Here is a 19,422-nt window from a genome sequence, read left to right on the forward strand (position 1 = left end):
GAGCCCGCTTCCCCCCCTCCCACCGCACCCTCCACCCCTCCGCGCGCCGCAGGGGGAGGAGCTTTTCTGAGCCTCGCGGCGCGCCGTCCGCCCGCGGTCACGTGACCGCGGCCCCGGGGGCGCCGCAGATGGCGGCGCCCGAGTGAAGGGAGGCGCGGGGGATGCGCGGGGCCCTGCGGGCGGGTGAGATTGAGGGGGTCGGGGGGGGGGTCACCGGGGATTTGGGGGGGTCACCGGGGATTTGGGGGGGCGCAGGGGGCGGGGCCTGAGGGGTGGGGTGGCTGGGGGGCGTGGCTTAAGGCGCCCAGCCTTGTCCCACGCCACGTGGTTTGGGGTCTTCCCGCCCCCCCCACTCCCCCCGGTGCCCCGGACCCCCCCCCCCCCAACCCCAGCGTGGGGGGCGCCTCGTGTGTGTGTGTGTGTCCCCCAGTTCTCGGGGCTCCCTCTGGTTCCCGCTTCTCAGGGTTTCCCCCCCCCAAACCGCCCCCCCGCCCCGCAGCGATAAGACCCCCCCCTTCAAAGTTAACCCTCTCCTCCCCCCTAAAATAAACAAGCCCCCCCAAAAAAACACAACCTCCCCCCCAAAAATACCCCCCCCAAGCTCATGTTGCTCCCCCTCCCCCAAGGCCTGCGTTAAACTCCCCCAAATCCCCCCCCCAAGCCGTTCCCCTCTGCCCCCCCACCAACGCCCCCCCTCATATTTACCCCCCACGCCCCCCCCCATCTCATATTTAACCCCCCCCCGGGCCCCCCACTATTTAACCCCCTCCACCCCGCAGTAGCCGCGTTCAGCACCTTTGTCCGAGCCGGCCCTGCGACCCCCCCCGCCCCCCCCGCTGCTGCTGCTGCTGCTGCTATGGCCGAGACCCCCCCCCCTAACGGCTCCGCTGGGCCCCCCCCGGGCTCCGGGGACCCCCCCGGGGCGGGCGAGGCGCTGGTCACCGAGGGCCGGGCCACCATCATCTGCCCCGGGGGCAACGAAGTTTTCTACAACCCTGTGCAGGGCTTCAACCGCGACCTGACGTGAGGGGGGGGGGGCTCTGAACTACTCGGAGGGGGGCTGGGGGGGGTCAGGGGACCTTGGGAGGGGGCTCTGGGGTTTCCTGGGGGCGGGGTTCAGGGGGGCTGGGGGGGCTCTGAGCTGCTCCAAAGGGGTCTGGGGGGGCTCAGACGTGTTCTGGGGGGGCTCAGAAGTGTCCTGGGGGGGGTCACGGTGGGTTCAGAGGAGCTGCAGTCAGGTTGGGGGGGCTGGGGGGGGTCTTGGGAGGGGGCTCTGGGGTGTCCCAGGGGACTTTAGGGGGTTTGGGGGGGCTCAAAGTGTCGGGGGGAGGCTCAGAAGTGTCCTGGGGGGGGGCCACGGTGGGTTCAGAGGAGCTGTAGTCGGGTTGAGGGGGCCTTTGGGGTGTCCGGGGGGGGTCAGGGGACCTTGGGAGGGGGCTCTGGGGTGTCCTGGGGGGGTTTTGGGGGGCTGGGGGGGCTCTGAGCTGCTCCAAGGGGGTCTGGGGGGGCTCAGAAGTGTCCGGGGGGGGGGGGTCACGGTGGGTTCAGAGGAGCTGCAGTCGGGTTGGGGGGGCTGGGGGGGGCAGGGGGGGTCTTGGGAGGGGGGTCTGGGGTGTCCCAGGGGACTTTAGGGGGTTGGGGGGGGCTCAGAAGTGTCCTGGGGGAGGGTCACGGTGGGTTCAGAGGAGCTGTAGTAGGGTTGGGGGGGCTTTGGGGTGTCCTGGGGGGGTTTCGGGGGGCTGGGGGGGCTCTGAGCTGCTCCAAGGGGGTTTGGGGGGGCTCAGACGTGTCCTGGGTGGGGTCACGGTGGGCTCAGAGGAGCTGCAGTCGGGTTGGGGGGGCAGGGGGGGTCTTGGGAGGGGGCTCTGGGGTGTCCCAGGGGACTTTAGGGGGTTTGGGGGTGCTGAGGGGGGCTCAGAAGTATTCGGGGGGGGGGCACGGTGGGCTTAGTAGGGTTGGGGGGGCTTTGGGGTGTTGGGGGGAGGTCAGGGGGTCTTGGGAGGGGGCTTTGGGGTGTCCAGAGAGGGTTCGGGTGGGGGTCAGGGGTGGCTGGGGGGAACAGAAGATTTGGGGTGTCCTGGGGGCGGGGGGGGGGGGGTCAGAAGAGGATGTTGGGGTGTCCTGGGGTGCTGCCCCCCACCTTGCAGACCCCTGACTCTGTGTGTCCCGCCCCCCCAGCTGCGCCGTCCTGACCGAGTTCGCCCGCCTCCAGCTGCAGCCCAAGGGGATTCGGGGTACGAGGGAGAGTTGGGGGGGCCCCCATCCCCGCTTTGTCCCCCTTGACTCCATCCTTGGGGTCCCCCGCCACCCCATCCCCATCTTTGGTGTCCCAAACCCCCTTTTCCCCCTATCCCGTATTCCTCTCCCTGTCTCCATTTTGGGGGTCCCCTTCCCCCCCACCTTATTTTTGGGGTCCCCCTCCTTTTTTCCAGTCGTTCTCCCCGGGGAGGACCAACCGGATGGGGGGGGCGCCCAGGATGGGGACCCCAAGAATGGGGACCCCGCGACCCCAAGGACAGCGAAGCCAGGGGACGTTTGCGAGGTGTGGGGGGGCTATTTTGGGGTTCAGGGTTTTGGGGTTCAGGGTTTTGGGGAGGCATTTGGGGGGTTCAGGGGTTGGGGGGTGGTTTTGGGATCCAGGATTTAGGGTTTTAGGGTTTGGAGCGAAGGGCTGGGGGGTAGTTTGGGGGTACAGGGTTTTGGGGGTTCAGGGTTTTGGGGGGGTTTGGGGTTCAGGGGTTTGAGATTTGGGGTGGTTTGGGGGTTCAGGGTTTGGTTGGGGTTGCAGGGATGGGGGTTTTGGCTCAGTTTGAGAGTTTGGATTTGGGGGTGCAGTTTAGGGTTCAAATTTTTGGGGGTTTCAGATTTTGGGGTGCAGTTAGGGCCCCCCCCTCACGATTTCTCGCGGGGAGGGTGCAGGTGCTGGGTGTCTCAGGGCTTCGGGGTTTGGTTGGGGTTGCAGGGACGGGGGTTTTGGCTCCGTTTGAGGGTTCGGATTTGGGGTTTCAGATTTTGGGGTGCAGTTAGGGGCCCCCCCTTCCATTTTTTCCAGGGGGGGCTGCGGGTGCTGGAGGCGCTGGCCGCCTCGGGGCTGCGTTCCATCCGCTTCGCCCTGGAGGTGCCGGGGCTGGGGGCCGTGGTGGCCAACGACGCCTCCCCCCGCGCCGTCGCCCTCATGCGCCGCAACGTGGCCTTCGGCGGGGTGGGGGCCCTGGTCACCCCCCACATGGCCGACGCCAGGTAACCCCCCCCCCACCCTGCACCCCCAAATCTCGCAGCCGCCCCCCACAGCTTTAGGAGGCACCAAACTGGTCCCAGTAGCTGTAACTGGGGGGGGGGTGGGTTAGGGCTCTTGCCCCCAGGGGTGCGGCACCAAGCTGAAGGGGGGGGGGCAAGGTTTGGGGGTCCCTGTGTCCCAAGGAGGGGGGGGGTGTCAAGATTTGGGGGTTCCTCTGTACCAAGAAGGGGGCATCCCCAAGATTTGGGGGTCTCTGTGTCTCAAGAAGGAGGGATCCGCCAGGTTTAGGGGTCCCTGTGTCACAAGGAGGAGGGATCTGCAAGGTTTGGGGGTTCCTGTGTCTCAAGAAGGGGGGATCTGCAAAGTTTGGGGGTCCCTGTGTCCCAAGAAGGAGGGATCCGCAAGGTTTAGGGGTCCCTGTGTCACAAGGAGGGGGGATCTGCAAGGTTTGGGGGTCCCTGTGTCCCAAGAAGGGGGGATCTGCAAGGTTTGGGGGTTCCTGTGTCCCAAGAAGGGGGGATCTGCAAGGTTTGGGGGTTCCTGTGTCTCAAGAAGGGGGGATCCGCAAGGTTTGGGGGTCCCTGTGTCCCAAGGAGGTGGGGGGGCAAGGTTTGGGGGTCCCTGTGTCCCAAAGAGGAGGAAGGGGGCATTTCCAAGGTTTGGGGGTCCTTGTGTCCCAAGAAGGGGGGATCCCCAAGGTTTGGGGGTTCCTGTGTCTCAAGAAGGAGGGGGGGCAAGGTTTGGGGCTCCCTGTGTCCCAAGGAGGAGGAGGAGGGGGCCATTTCCAAGGTTTGGGGGTCCCTGAGGTTCGGGGTTCCCTGTGTCCCAAGAAGGGGGGTTCCCCAAGGTTTGGGGTTCCCTGTGTCCCAAGAAGGGAGGATCCACAAGGTTTGAGGGTCTCTGTGTCCCAAAGAAGGGGGGCTCCCCAAGACTTGTAGTTCCCTGTATCCCAAGGAGGAGGGAGGTCCCCAAGATTTGGGAGTCCCTGTGTCCCAAGGAGGTTGGGGGTCAAGGTTTGGGGGTTCCTGTGTCCCAAGGAGGGGGGACCCACAAGGTTTGGGGGTTCCTGTGTCCCAAGGAGGAGGAGGGGGGCATTTCCAAGGTTTGGGGGTCCCCAAGATTTGGGAGTCTCTGTGTCCCAAGGAGGTGGGGGAGCAAGGTTTGGGGGTCCCTGTGTCCCAAGGAGGGGGGATCCGCAAGGTTTGGGGGTTCCTGTGTCTCAAGAAGGGGGGATCTGCAAGGTTTGGGGGTCCCTGTGTCCCAAGGAGGTGGGGGGGCAAGGTTTGGGGGTCCCTGTGTCCCAAAGAGGAGGAAGGGGGCATTTCCAAGGTTTGGGGGTCCTTGTGTCCCAAGAAGGGGGGATCCCCAAGGTTTGGGGGTTCCTGTGTCTCAAGAAGGAGGGGGGGCAAGGTTTGGGGCTCCCTGTGTCCCAAGGAGGAGGAGGAGGGGGCCATTTCCAAGGTTTGGGGGTCCCTGAGGTTCGGGGTTCCCTGTGTCCCAAGAAGGGGGGTTCCCCAAGGTTTGGGGTTCCCTGTGTCCCAAGAAGGGAGGATCCACAAGGTTTGAGGGTCTCTGTGTCCCAAAGAAGGGGGGCTCCCCAAGACTTGTAGTTCCCTGTATCCCAAGGAGGAGGGAGGTCCCCAAGATTTGGGAGTCCCTGTGTCCCAAGGAGGTTGGGGGTCAAGGTTTGGGGGTTCCTGTGTCCCAAGGAGGGGGGACCCACAAGGTTTGGGGGTTCCTGTGTCCCAAGGAGGAGGAGGGGGGCATTTCCAAGGTTTGGGGGTCCCCAAGATTTGGGAGTCTCTGTGTCCCAAGGAGGTGGGGGAGCAAGGTTTGGGGGTCCCTGTGTCCCCAGGAGGTGGGGGATGTCAAGATTTGGGGGTTCCTGTGTACCAAGAAGGGGGGATCTGCAAGGTTTGGGGGTCCCTGTGTCTCAAGAAGAGGGGGATCCCCAAGGTTTGGGAGTCCCTGTGTCCCAGTTAGGGGGGTTCCCGCACCCCGAGGTGTTGGGGGGTCCCCCATTTCTCCGTGCCCCCCGCCTCAGGACGCTGATGTACCAGAGCAAGGTGAACCGGGAACCCTTCGACGCCATCGACCTCGACCCCTACGGCAGCCCCGCTCCCTTCCTGGACGCCGCCGTGCAGGCCGTGAGCGAGGGAGGTGAGCGATGGCAGCCGAGAGGGGGGATCCTCGATTGCTGGGGACCCCCTGCCCCCCCTAACACGGGAAAGAGAACGAGGTTGGAAAGGACCCACTGGATCATGGAGTCCAACCGTCCCCATCAACCCACGTCCCTCAGCACCTCGTCCACCCGGCCCTTCAACCCCTCCAGGGCAGGGGACTCAACCCCCTCCCTGTCCCAGTGACCAATAACCCTTCCCATGAAGAAGTTCTTGATGTCCCATCCTGAGGCTCCCCTGGTGGAGCTCGAGGCCGTTCCCTCTCGGCCTGGCCCCTGGCCCTGGGGAGAAGAGCCCAGCTCCCTCCTCTCCACAAGCTCCTTGCAGGGAAAGAGCAAGGAGGTCTCCCCTCAGGCTCCTCTTCTCCAGGCTGAACCCCCCCAGGTCCCTCACCCACATCTCATAACGCTTGTTCTCCAGCCCCTTCCCCAACTCCAGACGCGCTCCAGGACCTCAATGTCCTTCTTGGAGTGAAGAACCCAAAACCGAACCCAGATGTTGAGGTGCAGCCTCACCAATGGGATCCCTTCCCTGCTCCTGCTGGCCACAGCATTTCTGCTCCAAGCCAAGATGCCCTTGGCCTCCTTGGCCCCCTGGGCCCCTGCTGGCTCCTGTTCCACCAACCCCCCCAGGTCCTTCTCCTCCAGGCCCTTTCCAGCCAGGCTGGAGCTGCCCGGGGTTGTTGTGCCCCAAGTTTCCTACAAACTAGAAGTTTTGGGGGGGGTTCAGCCTGGAGAAGAGGAGCCTGAGGGGAGACCTCCTTGCTCTTTCCCTGCAAGGAGCTGGTGGAGAGGAGGGAGCTGGGCTCTTCTCCCCAGGGCCAGGGGCCAGGCTGAGAGGGAACGGCCTCAAGCTCCACCAGGGGAGGCTCCGCATGGACAGCAGGATGGAATCTTTCCTGGAAAGGGTCCCTGGGCCCTGGGACAGGGAGGGGGTTGAGTCCCCTGCCCTGGAGGGGTTGAAGGGCCGGGTGGACGAGGCGCTGAGGGACGTGGGTCGGTGATTGATGGGGACGGTTGGACTCAACGATCCGGTGGGTCCTTCCCAACCTGGTGCTTCTCTGAGTTTATGATTCTTTCCCCCGACTCCAGGGCTGCTCTGCGTCACCTGCACCGACATGGGCGTGCTGGCCGGGAACAGCCCCGAGACCTGCTACGGCAAATACGGCTCCGTCTCGCTCAAGGGCAAGTTCTGCCATGAGATGGTGAGCATCACAAGTTGGGGGGGGTGGGGGGGGGTGCCCAAAATCTCTCACAGCTTGAGTTAAGGGGTTCCCCCCCCTCTTTTTTCCTGCTTTTCCAGGCCCTACGGATCATCCTGCACAGCCTCGACAGCCGCGCCAACTGCTACCAGCGCTTCATCGTCCCGTTACTCTCCGTCAGCGCCGACTTCTACGTCCGCGTCTTCGTCCGGGTCTTCACGGGGCAGGCGAAGGTGAAGAATTCAGCCAGGTGAGGGGGTTCGGCGCGGGGGGGGGGGGTCACACGCAGCCCTGAGTGGGGGGTCTGCACCCCTTTGACACCCCCCATAACCTCGTTTCCTCGCAGCAAACAGGCTCTGGTCTATCACTGCGTGGGGTGCGGCTCCTACCACCTCCAGCGGCTCGGGAAGGTGACCGAGCACGGAAACGGGTATGGGGGGGGCTCTGGGGCTGGGGAGGGGGGGGTCTTTGTGGTTGGGGGGGGTCAGGAATGCGGGGGAGGGGATGAGAAGGGGGTTTGTGATGGTTTAGGGGGGGGTAAAAGATGGGAAGGGGGCTCAGGGATGTGGTGAGAAGGGGCTGTGATGGGAGAGGGGGGGCTGTGGGGCTGGGGAGGGGGGGGGTCTTTGGGGTTATGGGGGTCAGGAATGCGGGGGGGGGATGAGAAGGGGGTTTGTGATGGTTTGGGGGGGCTAAAAGATGGGAAGGGGGCTCAGGGATGGGGGGATGTGGTGAGAAAGGGGGTTGTGATGGGAGAGGGGGGGCTGTGGGGCTGGGGAGGGGGGGTCTGAGGGGTGAAATGGGGGCTCAGTGACTGTGGGGGCTGTGGGGTGAAATGGGGGGGGTCTGAGGGGTGAAATGGGGGGGTCTGAGAGCTAAAATGGGGGCTGGGAGCTCAGCGATGGGGGTCTGAGGGTTGATATGGGGGCTCAGTGATGGGAGGGGGGCTGTGAGGGCTGAAATGGGGGGGTCTGAGGGCTGAAATGGGGGGGGTCTGAGGGCTGAAATGGGGGCTCAGTGATGGGAGTGGGGGGTCTGAGGGCTGAAATGGGGGCTCAGTGATGGGAGTGGGGGGTCTGAGGGCTGAAATGGGGGGGTCTGAGGGCTGAAATGGGGGGGGTCTGAGAGCTGAAATGGGGGCTCAGTGATGGGAGTGGGGGGTCTGAGGGCTGAAATGGGGGCTCAGTGATGGGAGTGGGGGGTCTGAGGGCTGAAATGGGGGCTCAGTGATTCGGGGGGGTGTCTCAATCCCCCGATTTCTCTTCCCCAGCTTCAAGTACGGGGCGGCCTCGGGGCCGCCCGTGGGGCCGAGCTGTGAGTTCTGCCAGCACCGACACCAGGTGGGGGCCCCTCCTGTGTCCCCCCCCCAGCCCTTAACACCCCCCTGCACCCCCTTTTTTACCCTGATCCCCCCGTGTGTGTGTGTGTCCCCCACCAACCAAGCTGGGTGGCCCCATCTGGGCTGAGCCCCTGCACGACGCGGACTTCGTGGCGCGGCTGCTGTGGGCGCTGGAGCAGAACCCCGGGCGCTTCGGCACCGAGCAGAGGATGAGGGGGCTCCTCAGCGTCGTCACCGAGGTGAGGGGACACGGGGACAGGGACAGGGACGAGGGGACGGGGACCGGGAACGGGATGGGGATGAGGGGACAGGGATGGGGAGAAAGGGAGAGGGATGGGGACAAAGGAACAGGGATGAGAGGACAGGGGAGCAGGGATGGGGACAGGGAGGGGGACAGGGGTGAGGGGATGGGGACAGGGAGGGGGACAGGGATGGGGACTAAAGGAACAGGGATGGGGACAAAGGGAGAGTAATAGGGACCAGGAATGGGACAGGGATAAGGGGACGGGGACAGGGAGAGAGACAGGGATGAGGGGATGGGGACAGGGATGGGGAGAAAGGCAGAGGGACAGGGATGGGGACGATGGGACAGGGATGGGGACAAAGGAACAGGGATGAGGGGACAGGGGAGCAGGGATGGGGACTAAAGGAACACGGATGGGGACAAAGAGAGAGTAAGTGGGATCAGGAATGGGACAGGGATGAGGGGACAGGGACAGGGACAGGGAGAGAGACGGGGATGAGGGGATGGGGAGAGGGAGAGGGACAGGGATGAGGGGACAGGGACAGGGAGAGAGACAGGGATGAGGGGACGGGGACAGGGATGGGGAGAAAGGGAGAGGGACAGGGACAGGGATGAGGGGACGGGGACAGGGAGGGGGAGAAAGGGAGAGGGACAGGGATGGGGATGATGGGACAGGGATGGGGACAGGGAGGGGGACAGGGATGGGGACAAAGGGAGAGGAATGGGGACCAGGAATGGGGAGACAGGGATGGGGGGACAGGGACGGGGACAGGGGAAGGGACGAGGGGCCAGGGACAGAGACAAAGAGAGAGGGATGGTGACCCGGAATGGGACCGGGATGGGGGGACGGGGACAGGGAGGAGGGGGTGGGGGGGCCAGGGCTGGCCCCGGGGGTGGGTCCTGAGCCCCCCCCAATCTGTGTCGCTGCCCCCCAGGAGCTGGAGGACGTCCCGCTGTACCACACGCTGGACGGGCTGAGCAGCACCCTGCGCTGCAACACCCCCTCCCTGCTGCAGCTCCGGTGGGGCACCCCGAAACCCCCTGGCTCTGAGCACCCCAAATCCTCCAGCTTTGGGGCACCCTGAACCCCGCCCCCCCGGCTCTGAGCACCCCAAATCCTCCAGCTTTGGGGCACCCCAAAACCCCCCTGGCTCTGAGCACCCCAAATCCTTCAGCTTTGGGGCACCCTGAACCCCCCCCCGGCTCTGAGCACCCCAAATCCTCCAGCTTTGGGGCACCCTGAACCCCTCCCCAGCCACCGGGCACCCCAATTCCCTGGCCCAGGGGCACCGTGCCCCCATGGGTCACTCAATTCCCTTGAGGCAAAGGGCACCTCAAATTCCTTGGGATGCCCCCCAATCCCTGGGGACACCCCTAGATCCATTGGGGACACCCCCAGATCTCCCCCAGAGCAAGGGCACCCCAAATCCCTTGGGACGCCCCCTAGATCCATTGGGGACACCCCTAGATCCATTTGGAACACCCCTAGATCTATTGGGGACACCCCCAGATCCATTGGGACACTCCTAGATCCCCCCCCAGCCCCTGGGTCCCCCAATTCCCCCAAGGGCAAGGGCACCCCAAATCCCTTGGGATGCCCCCCAATCCCTGGGGACACCCCTAGATCTCCCCCAGCGGCAAGGGCACCCCAAATCCCTTGGGATGCCCCCCAGATCCATTGGGAACACCCCTAGATCCATTGGGGACACCCCTAGATCCATTGGGACGCTCCTAGATCCCCCCCAGCCCCTGGGTCCCCCAATTCCCCCAGGGCAAGGGCACCCCAAATCCCTTGGGATGCCCCCAAATCCCTGGGGACACCCCCAGATCCATTGGAACACCCCCAGATCCATCGGGAACACCCCTAGATCCATTGGGGACACTCCTAGATCCAGTGGGGACACCCCTAGATCCATTGGGGACACCCCCAGATCCCCCCCAGGGCAAGGGCACCCCAAATCCCTTGGGACGCCCCTAGATCTTTCGGGGACACCCCTAAATCCATCAGGGACACCCCTAGACCCATCGGGGACACCCCTAGATCCTCCCCTCCCCAAGCCCCTGGGTCCCCCAAATCCCTTGGGATGCCCCCTAGATCCATTTGGAACACCCCAAAAATCCCTGGGCGGCCCCCTCCCCTGGTTCAAAGCCTGGGGGCCCCCCCAATTTCTGCCTCTGCCCCCCCAGATCCGCCCTGCTCCACGCCGGCTTCCGCGTTTCCCTCTCCCACGCCTGCAAAAACGCCGTCAAGACGGATGCGCCGCCCGCCCTGCTCTGGGACCTCATGCGCTGCTGGGTGAGAAACGGGGTGCGGGGACCCCCCCAGAAAAAATGGGGGGCTGAGCAACCTCCCCTGACCCCCCCCTGCACCCCCTTTTTTTCCTCGTCAGGCCAAGCTGCACCCCGTGAAACGCGAGCGGCTCGCGGAGACCAGCCCGGCCGCGCGGATCCTCGCCGTGGAGCCCACGTAGGAGCCCCCCCAAAAACACCCTGACCCCCCCCAAATCATCCCGTTCCCCCGACTTTGCCCCCCTAAATGATCCTGACCCCCCTCCCGGCTTTGCTCCCCACAAATAATCCCACCCTCCAAACGACCCTGGATCACGCTTTGACCCCCCAAAATGACCCTGTGCCCCCCCAAAATGACCCTGGCCCCCCCCAAAGAACCCTGTCCCCCCCATTTTGCCCCCCCGACCCCATTCCCCCTCCTTTACCCCCCCAAATCACCCTGTCCCCCCCCCCATTTTGCCCCCCAATGACCCCATTCCCCCCCGTACCCCCCCAAATCACCCTGTCCCCCCCCATTTTGCCCCCCCATGACCCCATTCCCCCTCCTTTACCCCCCCAAATCACCCTGTCCCCCCCGATTTTGCCCCCCAATGACCCCATTCCCCCCCGTACCCCCCCAAATCACCCTGTCCCCCCCCATTTTGCCCCCCCATGACCCCATTCCCCCTCCTTTACCCCCCCAAATCACCCTGTCCCCCCGATTTTGCCCCCCAATGACCCCACTCCCCCCCGTACCCCCCCAAATCACCCTGTCCCCCCCCAATGACCCCATTCCCCCACTGTGCCCCCCCAAAATCACCCTGTCCCCCCCATTTTGCCCCCCATGACCCCATTCCCCCTCCTTTACCCCCCCAAATCACCCCGTCCCCCCCCATTTTGCCCCCCTAAAATGACCCTGTGCCCCCCCAATCACCCTGTCCCCCCCCATTTTGCCCCCCCATGACCCCATTCCCCCTCCTTTACCCCCCCAAATCACCCTGTCCCCCCCCATTTTGCCCCCCAATGACCCCATTCCCCCCTGTACCCCCCCAAATGACCCCGTCCCCCCCCGTTTCGCCCCCCCCCCAGGCTCCAGGCCTCCTTCGCTCTCCACCCGGACGCCAACCCCAGCTCCAGGAAACGGGGTCTCAAGCGCTTCCCGGAGAACCCCGAAGCCTTTTGGGGTCCCAAGGCTCGGGCGAAGGCCGGGTAAGAGCCCTGGGGGGGGGTCAGGGGGCGCTGGGGGGGGGGGGGGTCAAGGGGGGCCCCCCCCCAAACTCCCAGCCCCACCCCTGGAATCGTGCCTGGAGAGAGGGAGCGAGGCACCCTACAAATCAGGGGTGGGGAGGGGTCCCCTGGTCTGTTATTTTGGGGAGGGGGGGTGTTATCTGTGCCCCCCCCCGACCCCCCCCCAGGGGTGGGATCTCCCCCTCCCTCCAGGAGAAGCGGCAGCGGCTCCAGAACAAGCGTTCGGCGCGGACGGAGAGCGGCGCCGGCCTCAAAATGTTCCCGTGTAAACGCTTCAAGGAGGTACCGGGGGGGGCTGGAATATTGGGGGGGGCTGGAATATTGGGGGGGGGCTGGAATATTGCGGGGGGGTGCTCATATTGGGAGCTGAGCCCGGTGCAACTCGTTACACAGAGGGAAACTGAGGCACGGGGGGACACAGAGGGAAACTGAGGCATGCGGGGGGCCCCCCCCACTTCATGGAGGGACAGGAGGGGGGTGCAGGGCTTTTTTTTGGGGGGGGGGGTGAATAATGGGAGGGGCTGGATTGATTGGGGGGGGCTGGAATAATGGGAAGGGAATGGAATATTGGGGGGGGGACGACCCTGGGAACAAAGGGGGAGCCCAGGAACAAGGAATGGGGCTGGAATAATGGGGGGGGGGGGGCTGGAATAATGGGGGGGGTGTGGAATGTTAGGATGGAGTCTGGAATATTTGGGGGGGGCTGGAATAATGGGAGGGGGAACTGGAATAATGGGGGGGGGGCTGGGAACAAAGGGGGAGCTCAGGAATAAGGAATGGGGCTGGAATGTTGAGGGGGGGCTGGAATGTTGGGGGGGGCTGGAATGTTGGGGGGGGCTGGAATAATGGGGGGGGGACTGGAATAATGGGGGAGGGAGCCCAGAAACAAGGAATGGGCCTGGAATAATGGGGGGGGGGGCTGGAATAAAGAGAGGGGCTGGAATAATGGGGGGGGCCTGGAATAAAGAGAGGGGCTGGAATAATGAGGGGGGCCTGGAATAATGGGGGGGGCCTGGAATAAAGAGAGGGGCTGGAATAATGGGGGGGGGGGGCTGGGAATAAGGGGGGAACCCAGGAACAAGGAATGGACCTGGAATAATGGGGGGGGCTGGAATAAGGGGGATCTCTGGGAACAAGGTGGGGGCTGGAACAAAGGGGGGGGGGCAGGAATAAGGGGGGGGTCCTCACTGCCTTCTCCCCCCCCCCCCCCCAGGGAAGCTGCTCCCTGGGTGCCGACTGTCGATACTCGCACGAGGAGGGGGTCCCGGCCGCCGCCCCCCCCGATCCCGAATAAACTGCGTCCGGAGACAAATTCCCATGGAATTTAATGCGCTTTTGGAAGCTGAGGGGGGGGTGGGGGGGGTGGGGGGGCGAGGGGCCCCCCCCCAACTCAAAGCCCCCCCCGCACCGAGGCCAGGAATGTCCGGATCTCCATGGGTTCCAGGCGCACCCGGCGCGGATCCAGTTTGGCACTGGGATGGGACTGGGATGGACCTGGGAAAATGGGAAACGGGGGTGAGACCCCCCCCCAAAACTCCTTAAAGCCCCCCTAAAGCCCCCCCCCCCCCCCCGGGCTCCCCAGTCCCCCCAGCACCGGTATCCGGGGTCCAAACGAGGCGGGAGATGGCGTCGAGGGGCAAATCGGCCCCCAGGCTCAGCTCCTGCACGGAGACGACGGAGAAGGCGGAGAAGAGGCTCTGGGAGAGGGAAAAATCCATCAGGGACGGGGAGCGGGAACGGGGGGCGGCTCTGGGAGTGGGAATTGGCGCTAGGAGTGGGAATCGGGAGTGGGAATTGGCTCTGGGAGTGGGAATCGGGAGTGGGAATTGGCTCTGGGAGTGGGAATTGGGAGCGGGAATTGGCTCTAGGAGTGGGGATCGGCTCTGGGAATGGGAATCGGGAGTGGGAATTGGCTCTGGGAGTGGGGAGCGGCTCTGGGAATGGGAATCGGGAGTGGGAATTGGCTCTGGGAGTGGGGATTGGCTCTAGGAATGGGAATCGGGAGCGGGAATTGGCTCTAGGAGTGGGAATTGGGAGAAGGAATTGGCTCTAGGAGTGGGGAGCAGCTCTGGGAATGGGATTTGGGAGTAGGAATCACTGTAGGAATGGGAATCGGGACTGGGAATTGGCTCTGGGGGTGGGAATCGCTGCAGGGAGCAGCTCCAGGAGTGGGGAGCAGCCCCGGGATTAGGGATTTGCCTCTGGGAATTGTCTTCGGGAGCAGGGATCACCCAGGAAGGGTTCAGGGGGGATGGGATCTCCAATCCCAGCGCGTTCCGACCCCCAGGTGTGGGCACAGAGCCCTCCCACTGGACCAGGGGGGCCAAAGCCCATGGATCCAGCTGATCCCACTCTGGATCCTTCCTGCCCTCCATCCATGGATCCAGCCTGGCCTGATCCCTCTCTAGATCCTTCCTGCCCTCCAGCCATGGATCCAGCCTCTCCTGATCCCTCTCTAGATCCTTCCTGCCCTCCAGCCATGGATCCAGCCTCTCCTGATCCCTCTCTAGATCCTTCCTGCCCTCCAGCCATGGATCCAGCCTCTCCCGATCCCTCTCTAGATCCTTCCTGCCCTCCAGCCATGGATCCAGCCTCTCCCGATCCCTCTCTAGATCCTTCCTGCCCTCCAGCCATGGATCCAGCCTCTCCCGATCCCCACCCCTCCCATCCCCGCGTGGGGGCTGGTGTCGGGAAGGCCGCGGTGTCTCACCAGGAGGTCGATGGTGACGGGCTGGGACCCGTTGACGCTCTCCCCGCGCTCGAACTGATGCTCCAGCCTCACGAGGACGTTCCCGTCGTCCTCGGCCGCCAGCGTCAGGAGGTGGACGTTGGGCGGCAGCTCCGTCCGCAACGCCGAGAACTTGGGGAGGGGGTCACGGTGAGGGGGGACACGGTGGCTGTGACCCCCCTCCCCGGTCCCCGTTGGGTTTCACGTCTCACCTCCCACCGGCCCCGGCTGAAGGACGAGCCCTCTCCGGCCGCCAGCACCGCGTAGGGCGCCACGACCAGCTCCTGCGCCAGCGGCCGGTGCCGCTCGGCCGCCGATGCCACCGGCTCCAGGAGGACGAGGTGGCGGCCGCGGACAACCAGCCCTCGCCCCGTGGCTCCCGGTTCGGACAGGGGCTCCCCGACTCCCCGGTTGTCGTCGCAGAGCAGCCGGCGATGGACCTGGGGGGAACGGCAGCCGGCGTGGGGCACGTCACCCTGGAGGCTGCAGCCTGGTCCTCGCAGCCCGGAGGATGCAACCCCCACATCTGCATCCCTGAAGCTGCATCCCAGCCCCTGCACCCCCACATCTGCATCCCTGAGGCTGCATCCCAGCCCCTGCACCCCCACATTTCCATCCCTGAGGCTGCATCCCAGCCCCTGCACCCCCACATCTGCATCCCTGAGGCTGCATCCCAGCCCCTGCACCCCCACATCTGCATCCCTGAGGCTGCATCCCAGCCCCTGCACCCCCACATTTCCATCCCTGAAGCTGCATCCCAGCCCCTGCACCCCCACATTTCCATCCCTGAGGCTGCATCCCAGCTGCTGCACCCCCACTTTTCCATCCCTGAGGCTGCATCCCAGCTCCTGAACCCCCACATTTCCATCCCTGAGGCTGCATCCCAGCCCCTGCACCCCCACATTTCCATCCCTGAAGCTGCATCCCAGCTGCTGCACCCCAACATTTCCATCCCTGAGGCTGTATCCCAGCCCCTGCACCCCCACATCTGCATCCCTGAGGCTGCATCCCAGCCCCTGCACCCCCACATTTCCATCCCTGAAGCTGCATCCCAGCCCCTGCACCCCCACATCTGCATCCCTGAGGCTGCATCCCAGCCCCTGCACCCCCACATTTCCATCCCTGAAGCTGCATCCCAGCCCCTGCACCCCCACATCTGCATCCCTGAGGCTGCATCCCAGCCCCTGCACCCCCACATTTCCATCCCTGAGGCTGCATCCCAGCCCCTGCACCCCCACATTTCCATCCCTGAGGCTGCATCCCAGCCCCTGCACCCCAACATTTCCATCCCTGAGGCTGCATCCCAGCCCCTGCACCCCCACATTTCCATCCCTGAGGCTGCATCCCAGCCCCTGCACGCCCACATTTCCATCCCTGAGGCTGCATCCCAGCCCCTGCACCCCCACATTTCCATCCCTGAAGTTGCATCCCAGCTGCTGCACCCCCACATTTCCATCCCTGAGGCTGCATCCCAGCCCCTGCACCCCCACATCTGCATCCCTGAGGCTGCATCCCAGCCCCTGCACCCCCACATTTCCATCCCTGAGGCTGCATCCCAGCCCCTGCACCCCCACATCTGCATCCCTGAGGCTGCATCCCAGCCCCTGCACCCCCACATTTCCATCCCTGAAGCTGCATCCCAGCCCCTGCACCCCCACATTTCCATCCCTGAGGCTGCATCCCAGCTCCTGAACCCCCACATTTCCATCCCTGAGGCTGCATCCCAGCCCCTGCACCCCCACATCTGCATCCCTGAGGCTGCATCCCAGCCCCTGCACCCCCACATCTGCATCCCTGAGGCTGCATCCCAGCCCCTGCACCCCCACATTTCCATCCCTGAAGCTGCATCCCAGCCCCTGCACCCCCACATCTGCATCCCTGAGGCTGCATCCCAGCCCCTGCACCCCCACATTTCCATCCCTGAAGCTGCATCCCAGCCCCTGCACCCCCACATCTGCATCCCTGAGGCTGCATCCCAGCCCCTGCACCCCCACATTTCCATCCCTGAGGCTGCATCCCAGCTGCTGCACCCCAACATTTCCATCCCTGAGGCTGCATCCCAACCCCTGCACCCCCACATCTGCATCCCTGAGGCTGCATCCCAGCCCCTGCACCCCCACATTTCCATCCCTGAAGCTGCATCCCAGCCCCTGCACCCCCACATTTCCATCCCTGAGGCTGCATCCCAGCCCCTGCACCCCCACATCTGCATCCCTGAGGCTGCATCCCAACCCCTGCACCCCCACATCTGCATCCCTGAGGCTGCATCCCAGCCCCTGCACCCCCACATCTGCATCCCTGAGGCTGCATCCCAGCCCCTGCACGCCCACATTTCCATCCCTGAGGCTGCATCCCAGCTGCTGCACCCCAACATTTCCATCCCTGAGGCTGCATCCCAGCCCCTGCACCCCCACATCTGCATCCCTGAGGCTGCATCCCAGCCCCTGCACCCCCACATTTCCATCCCTGAGGCTGCATCCCAGCTGCTGCACCCCAACATTTCCATCCCTGAGGCTGCATCCCAGCCCCTGCACCCCCACATTTCCATCCCTGAGGCTGCATCCCAGCACGTTCCCTCACCATGAGCTCTAAGGAGCCGTCGAAGATGCTGCTGCCGCCCTGCGATCGATCCGTCAGCACCGTCAGCTGCACCTTCTCGTCCTGCAGGGAGGGAAGGAGGCAAGAGCCACACGTGTGACGAGCTCTGCCCCGCTCTCAGCCCCGTTCCCCGCTCTCAGCCCCGTTCCCCGCTCTCAGCCCCGTTCCCCTCCCTCCCACCGCACCGGAGTCGTTACCTTGATGAAGATGCGGGTGTTAACGGGGTAATAATTCCCCGCCACGGGTTCCGTCTGGTTCAGGTCCCACGTGGGCCGGTAGTTGCGCCTTTGGGGGGAGACGAAGCCGGTTACGGGGAGGGGGACGGGGGGGTCCCCGGTGATCGCCCGCCCCGGCCCCGACCTGCGCTCCAGGATCTGCCGCCCGTTGGAGTCGGTGTAGAAGACGGAGCCCGTCCGCAGCGGCGTCTCGAAGCGGCTGATGATCTCCTTGCCCACCCCGTCGCTGGGGGAGATGGGGGGGGCGTTAGCAGAGAATAACGGAACCACCGGGTTGGAAGAGACCCAACGGAGCAGCCAACCGTCCCCATCAATCACCGACCCACGTCCCTCAGCGCCTCGGCCACCTTCAACCCCTCCAGGGCAGGGGACTCAACCCCTCCCTGTCCCAGTGACCAATAACCCTTTCCATGAAGAAGTTCTTGATGTCCCATCCTGAGGCTCCCCTGGTGGAGCTTGAGGCCGTTCCCTCTCGGCCTGGCCCCTGGCCCTGGGGAGAAGAGCCCAGCTCCCTCCTCTCCACCAGCTCCTTGCAGGGAAAGAGCAAGGAGGTCTCCCCTCAGGCTCCTCTTCTCCAGGCTGAACCCCCCCAGCTCTCTCAGCCGCTCCTCTTCTTCTCCAGCCCCCTCCCCAGCTTCGTTGCTCTTCTCTGCACTCGCTCCAGAGCCTCCACATCCTCGTGTCCCACCAACCCCCCAGGTCCTTCTCCTCCAGGCCCTTTCCAGCCAGGACTCCTCCTAGGCTGGAGCTGCCCAGGGTCGTTGTGCCCCAAGGTCCTGCTCCAACCTCATCCCCTTGGTCTCAGCCCATGGATCCAACCAGCTCAGATCCCTCTGGAGAACCTCAAACCCTCCAGCAGATCCACCCGGCTCAGTGTCACCCCCAAACTCTCTCAGGGAGCCCTCGATGCCTCCATCCAGGTCGTGGATAAAGACATTGACCAGGACCCAGCACGGAGCCCTGGGGACACCGCTTGTCACTGGCCTCCAGCTGGAGTTAACTCCATCTCCCACCACTCTCTGGGCCCTCCACACAACCAGTTTCCCACCCAGGAGAGCGTTGGCCTCTCCAGGCCCGAGACGGACAGTTCCGAAGTAGAAAGGTGTGAGGAACCGTGTCCAAGGCTTTTCTGAAGTCCAGAAGACTCCATCCCAGCCTTTCCCTCATCCAGCAGGCGAGTCCCTTGGTCAGAGCGGGGCAGGACCTGCCGTATTGCCACCTCCCCAGATTTTTCCGCCCCCCTCCCTCACTCACTCCACGGGGATGGGCCCCACGGTCCATTCCAGCTCCAGGTAGGGCTGCCCGCGCGGAGCCGAACCACCTGGGAGCACCACGAGGAGAAGTTCTGGTGGAGCTCCTGCACCAGGGAGTTCTGCGGGGGACACGGGGGGGGGGGGCGGTCCTCAGCGCCCTGAGTTGGGGGGTCCCGGGGACACCCCCAGCCCCCCGGGGAGCCCGGCCCCACCGCCCACCTGCACCAGGTACGTGGAGACGCGCTTGGAGCTGGAGACGGGGCTGGGGTCGGAGCTGTTGGGGCGGAAGATGTAGGCGCCCGAGGCCTGGGAGCTCTCGGAGTTGCCCGTGCTGGCGTTGTACCTGCAGGAAGAGGAGGAGGAAAAGGGAGGGGGAGAAAGGGAGGGGGAGGAAGGAGGAAAGGGAGGGGGAGGAAGGAGGAAAAGGGAGGGGGAGGAAGGAGGAAAAGGGAGGGGGAGGAAGGAGGAAAAGGGAGGGGGGAGAAAGGAGGGAAAAGGGAGGGGGAGAAAGGAGGAAAAGGGAGGGGAGAAAGGAGGAAAGGGAGGGGAGGAAGGAGGAAAAGGAGGGGGAGAAAGGAGGAAAAGGGAGGGGGAGGAAGGAGGAAAAGGGAGGGGGGAGGAAGGAGGAAAAGGGAGGGGAGAAAGGAGGAAAAGGGAGGGGGAGAAAGGAGGAAAAGGGAGGGGGAGAAAGGAGGAAAAGGGAGGGGGAGGAAGGAGGAAAAGGGAGGGGGAGAAAGGAGGAGGAGGAGAAAAGGGGGGGAGGAGGATGAGGAGAAGGAGGAGGAGGAGCAAGAGGAAAGAGGAGGAGGAGGAAAAGAAGGAGGAGGAGGAGGAAGAGAAGAAGATATGAAAAGGAAAGAGGAGGAGACAAAGAAGGAGGAGGAGATAG

At 64.6% G+C, this 19,422-nt stretch overlaps 2 protein-coding genes across 3 annotated transcripts; one reads left to right on the forward strand and one right to left on the reverse strand.

Moving 5' to 3' along the window:
* The first annotated feature begins 95 nt into the window (after positions 1-95).
* TRMT1 (tRNA methyltransferase 1) lies at positions 96-13,030 on the forward strand. 2 transcript variants are annotated; one of them, XM_069883134.1, is made up of 17 exons: positions 96-183; positions 780-1,023; positions 2,179-2,234; positions 2,433-2,542; positions 3,053-3,240; positions 5,283-5,398; positions 6,510-6,622; positions 6,721-6,869; positions 6,966-7,049; positions 7,890-7,959; positions 8,063-8,197; positions 9,138-9,223; positions 10,390-10,498; positions 10,593-10,669; positions 11,560-11,679; positions 11,886-12,000; positions 12,932-13,030. In XM_069883134.1, exons 1-17 carry the CDS (start codon positions 162-164, stop codon positions 13,010-13,012), a joined length of 1,875 nt encoding a protein of 624 aa, XP_069739235.1. In that variant the 5' UTR covers positions 96-161; the 3' UTR covers positions 13,013-13,030. The 2 variants fall into 2 exon arrangements, with proteins under 2 accessions (XP_069739235.1, XP_069739236.1); XM_069883135.1 differs by having other exon boundaries at positions 147-183; positions 783-1,023.
* LOC138735232 (lysosomal alpha-mannosidase-like) lies at positions 13,027-18,914 on the reverse strand (the record flags this gene model as incomplete). The annotated part of the gene is given in 10 exon segments (XM_069883138.1): positions 13,027-13,212; positions 13,313-13,415; positions 14,429-14,578; positions 14,659-14,886; positions 17,027-17,107; positions 17,242-17,329; positions 17,405-17,506; positions 18,535-18,589; positions 18,592-18,652; positions 18,753-18,914. Coding segments are annotated over 10 exon segments (1,134 nt in total), but the record flags the coding sequence as incomplete, so codon positions are not given.
* Positions 18,915-19,422: the final 508 nt, after the last annotated feature.

This window comes from Phaenicophaeus curvirostris, unplaced genomic scaffold (genome assembly GCF_032191515.1).
Source record: "Phaenicophaeus curvirostris isolate KB17595 unplaced genomic scaffold, BPBGC_Pcur_1.0 scaffold_608, whole genome shotgun sequence".
Classification (NCBI taxonomy): Eukaryota; Metazoa; Chordata; class Aves; order Cuculiformes; family Cuculidae; genus Phaenicophaeus; species Phaenicophaeus curvirostris.

Coding starts and splice junctions, on each gene's coding strand:
- TRMT1 (XM_069883134.1), top strand. CDS start 162: ATGCGCGGGGCCCTGCGGGCGG. Junction 1,024..2,178: donor GGCTTCAACCGCGACCTGAC/GTGAGGGGGGGG, acceptor CCGCCCCCCCAG/CTGCGCCGTCCTGACCGAGT. Junction 10,499..10,592: donor GGGACCTCATGCGCTGCTGG/GTGAGAAACGGG, acceptor TTTCCTCGTCAG/GCCAAGCTGCACCCCGTGAA.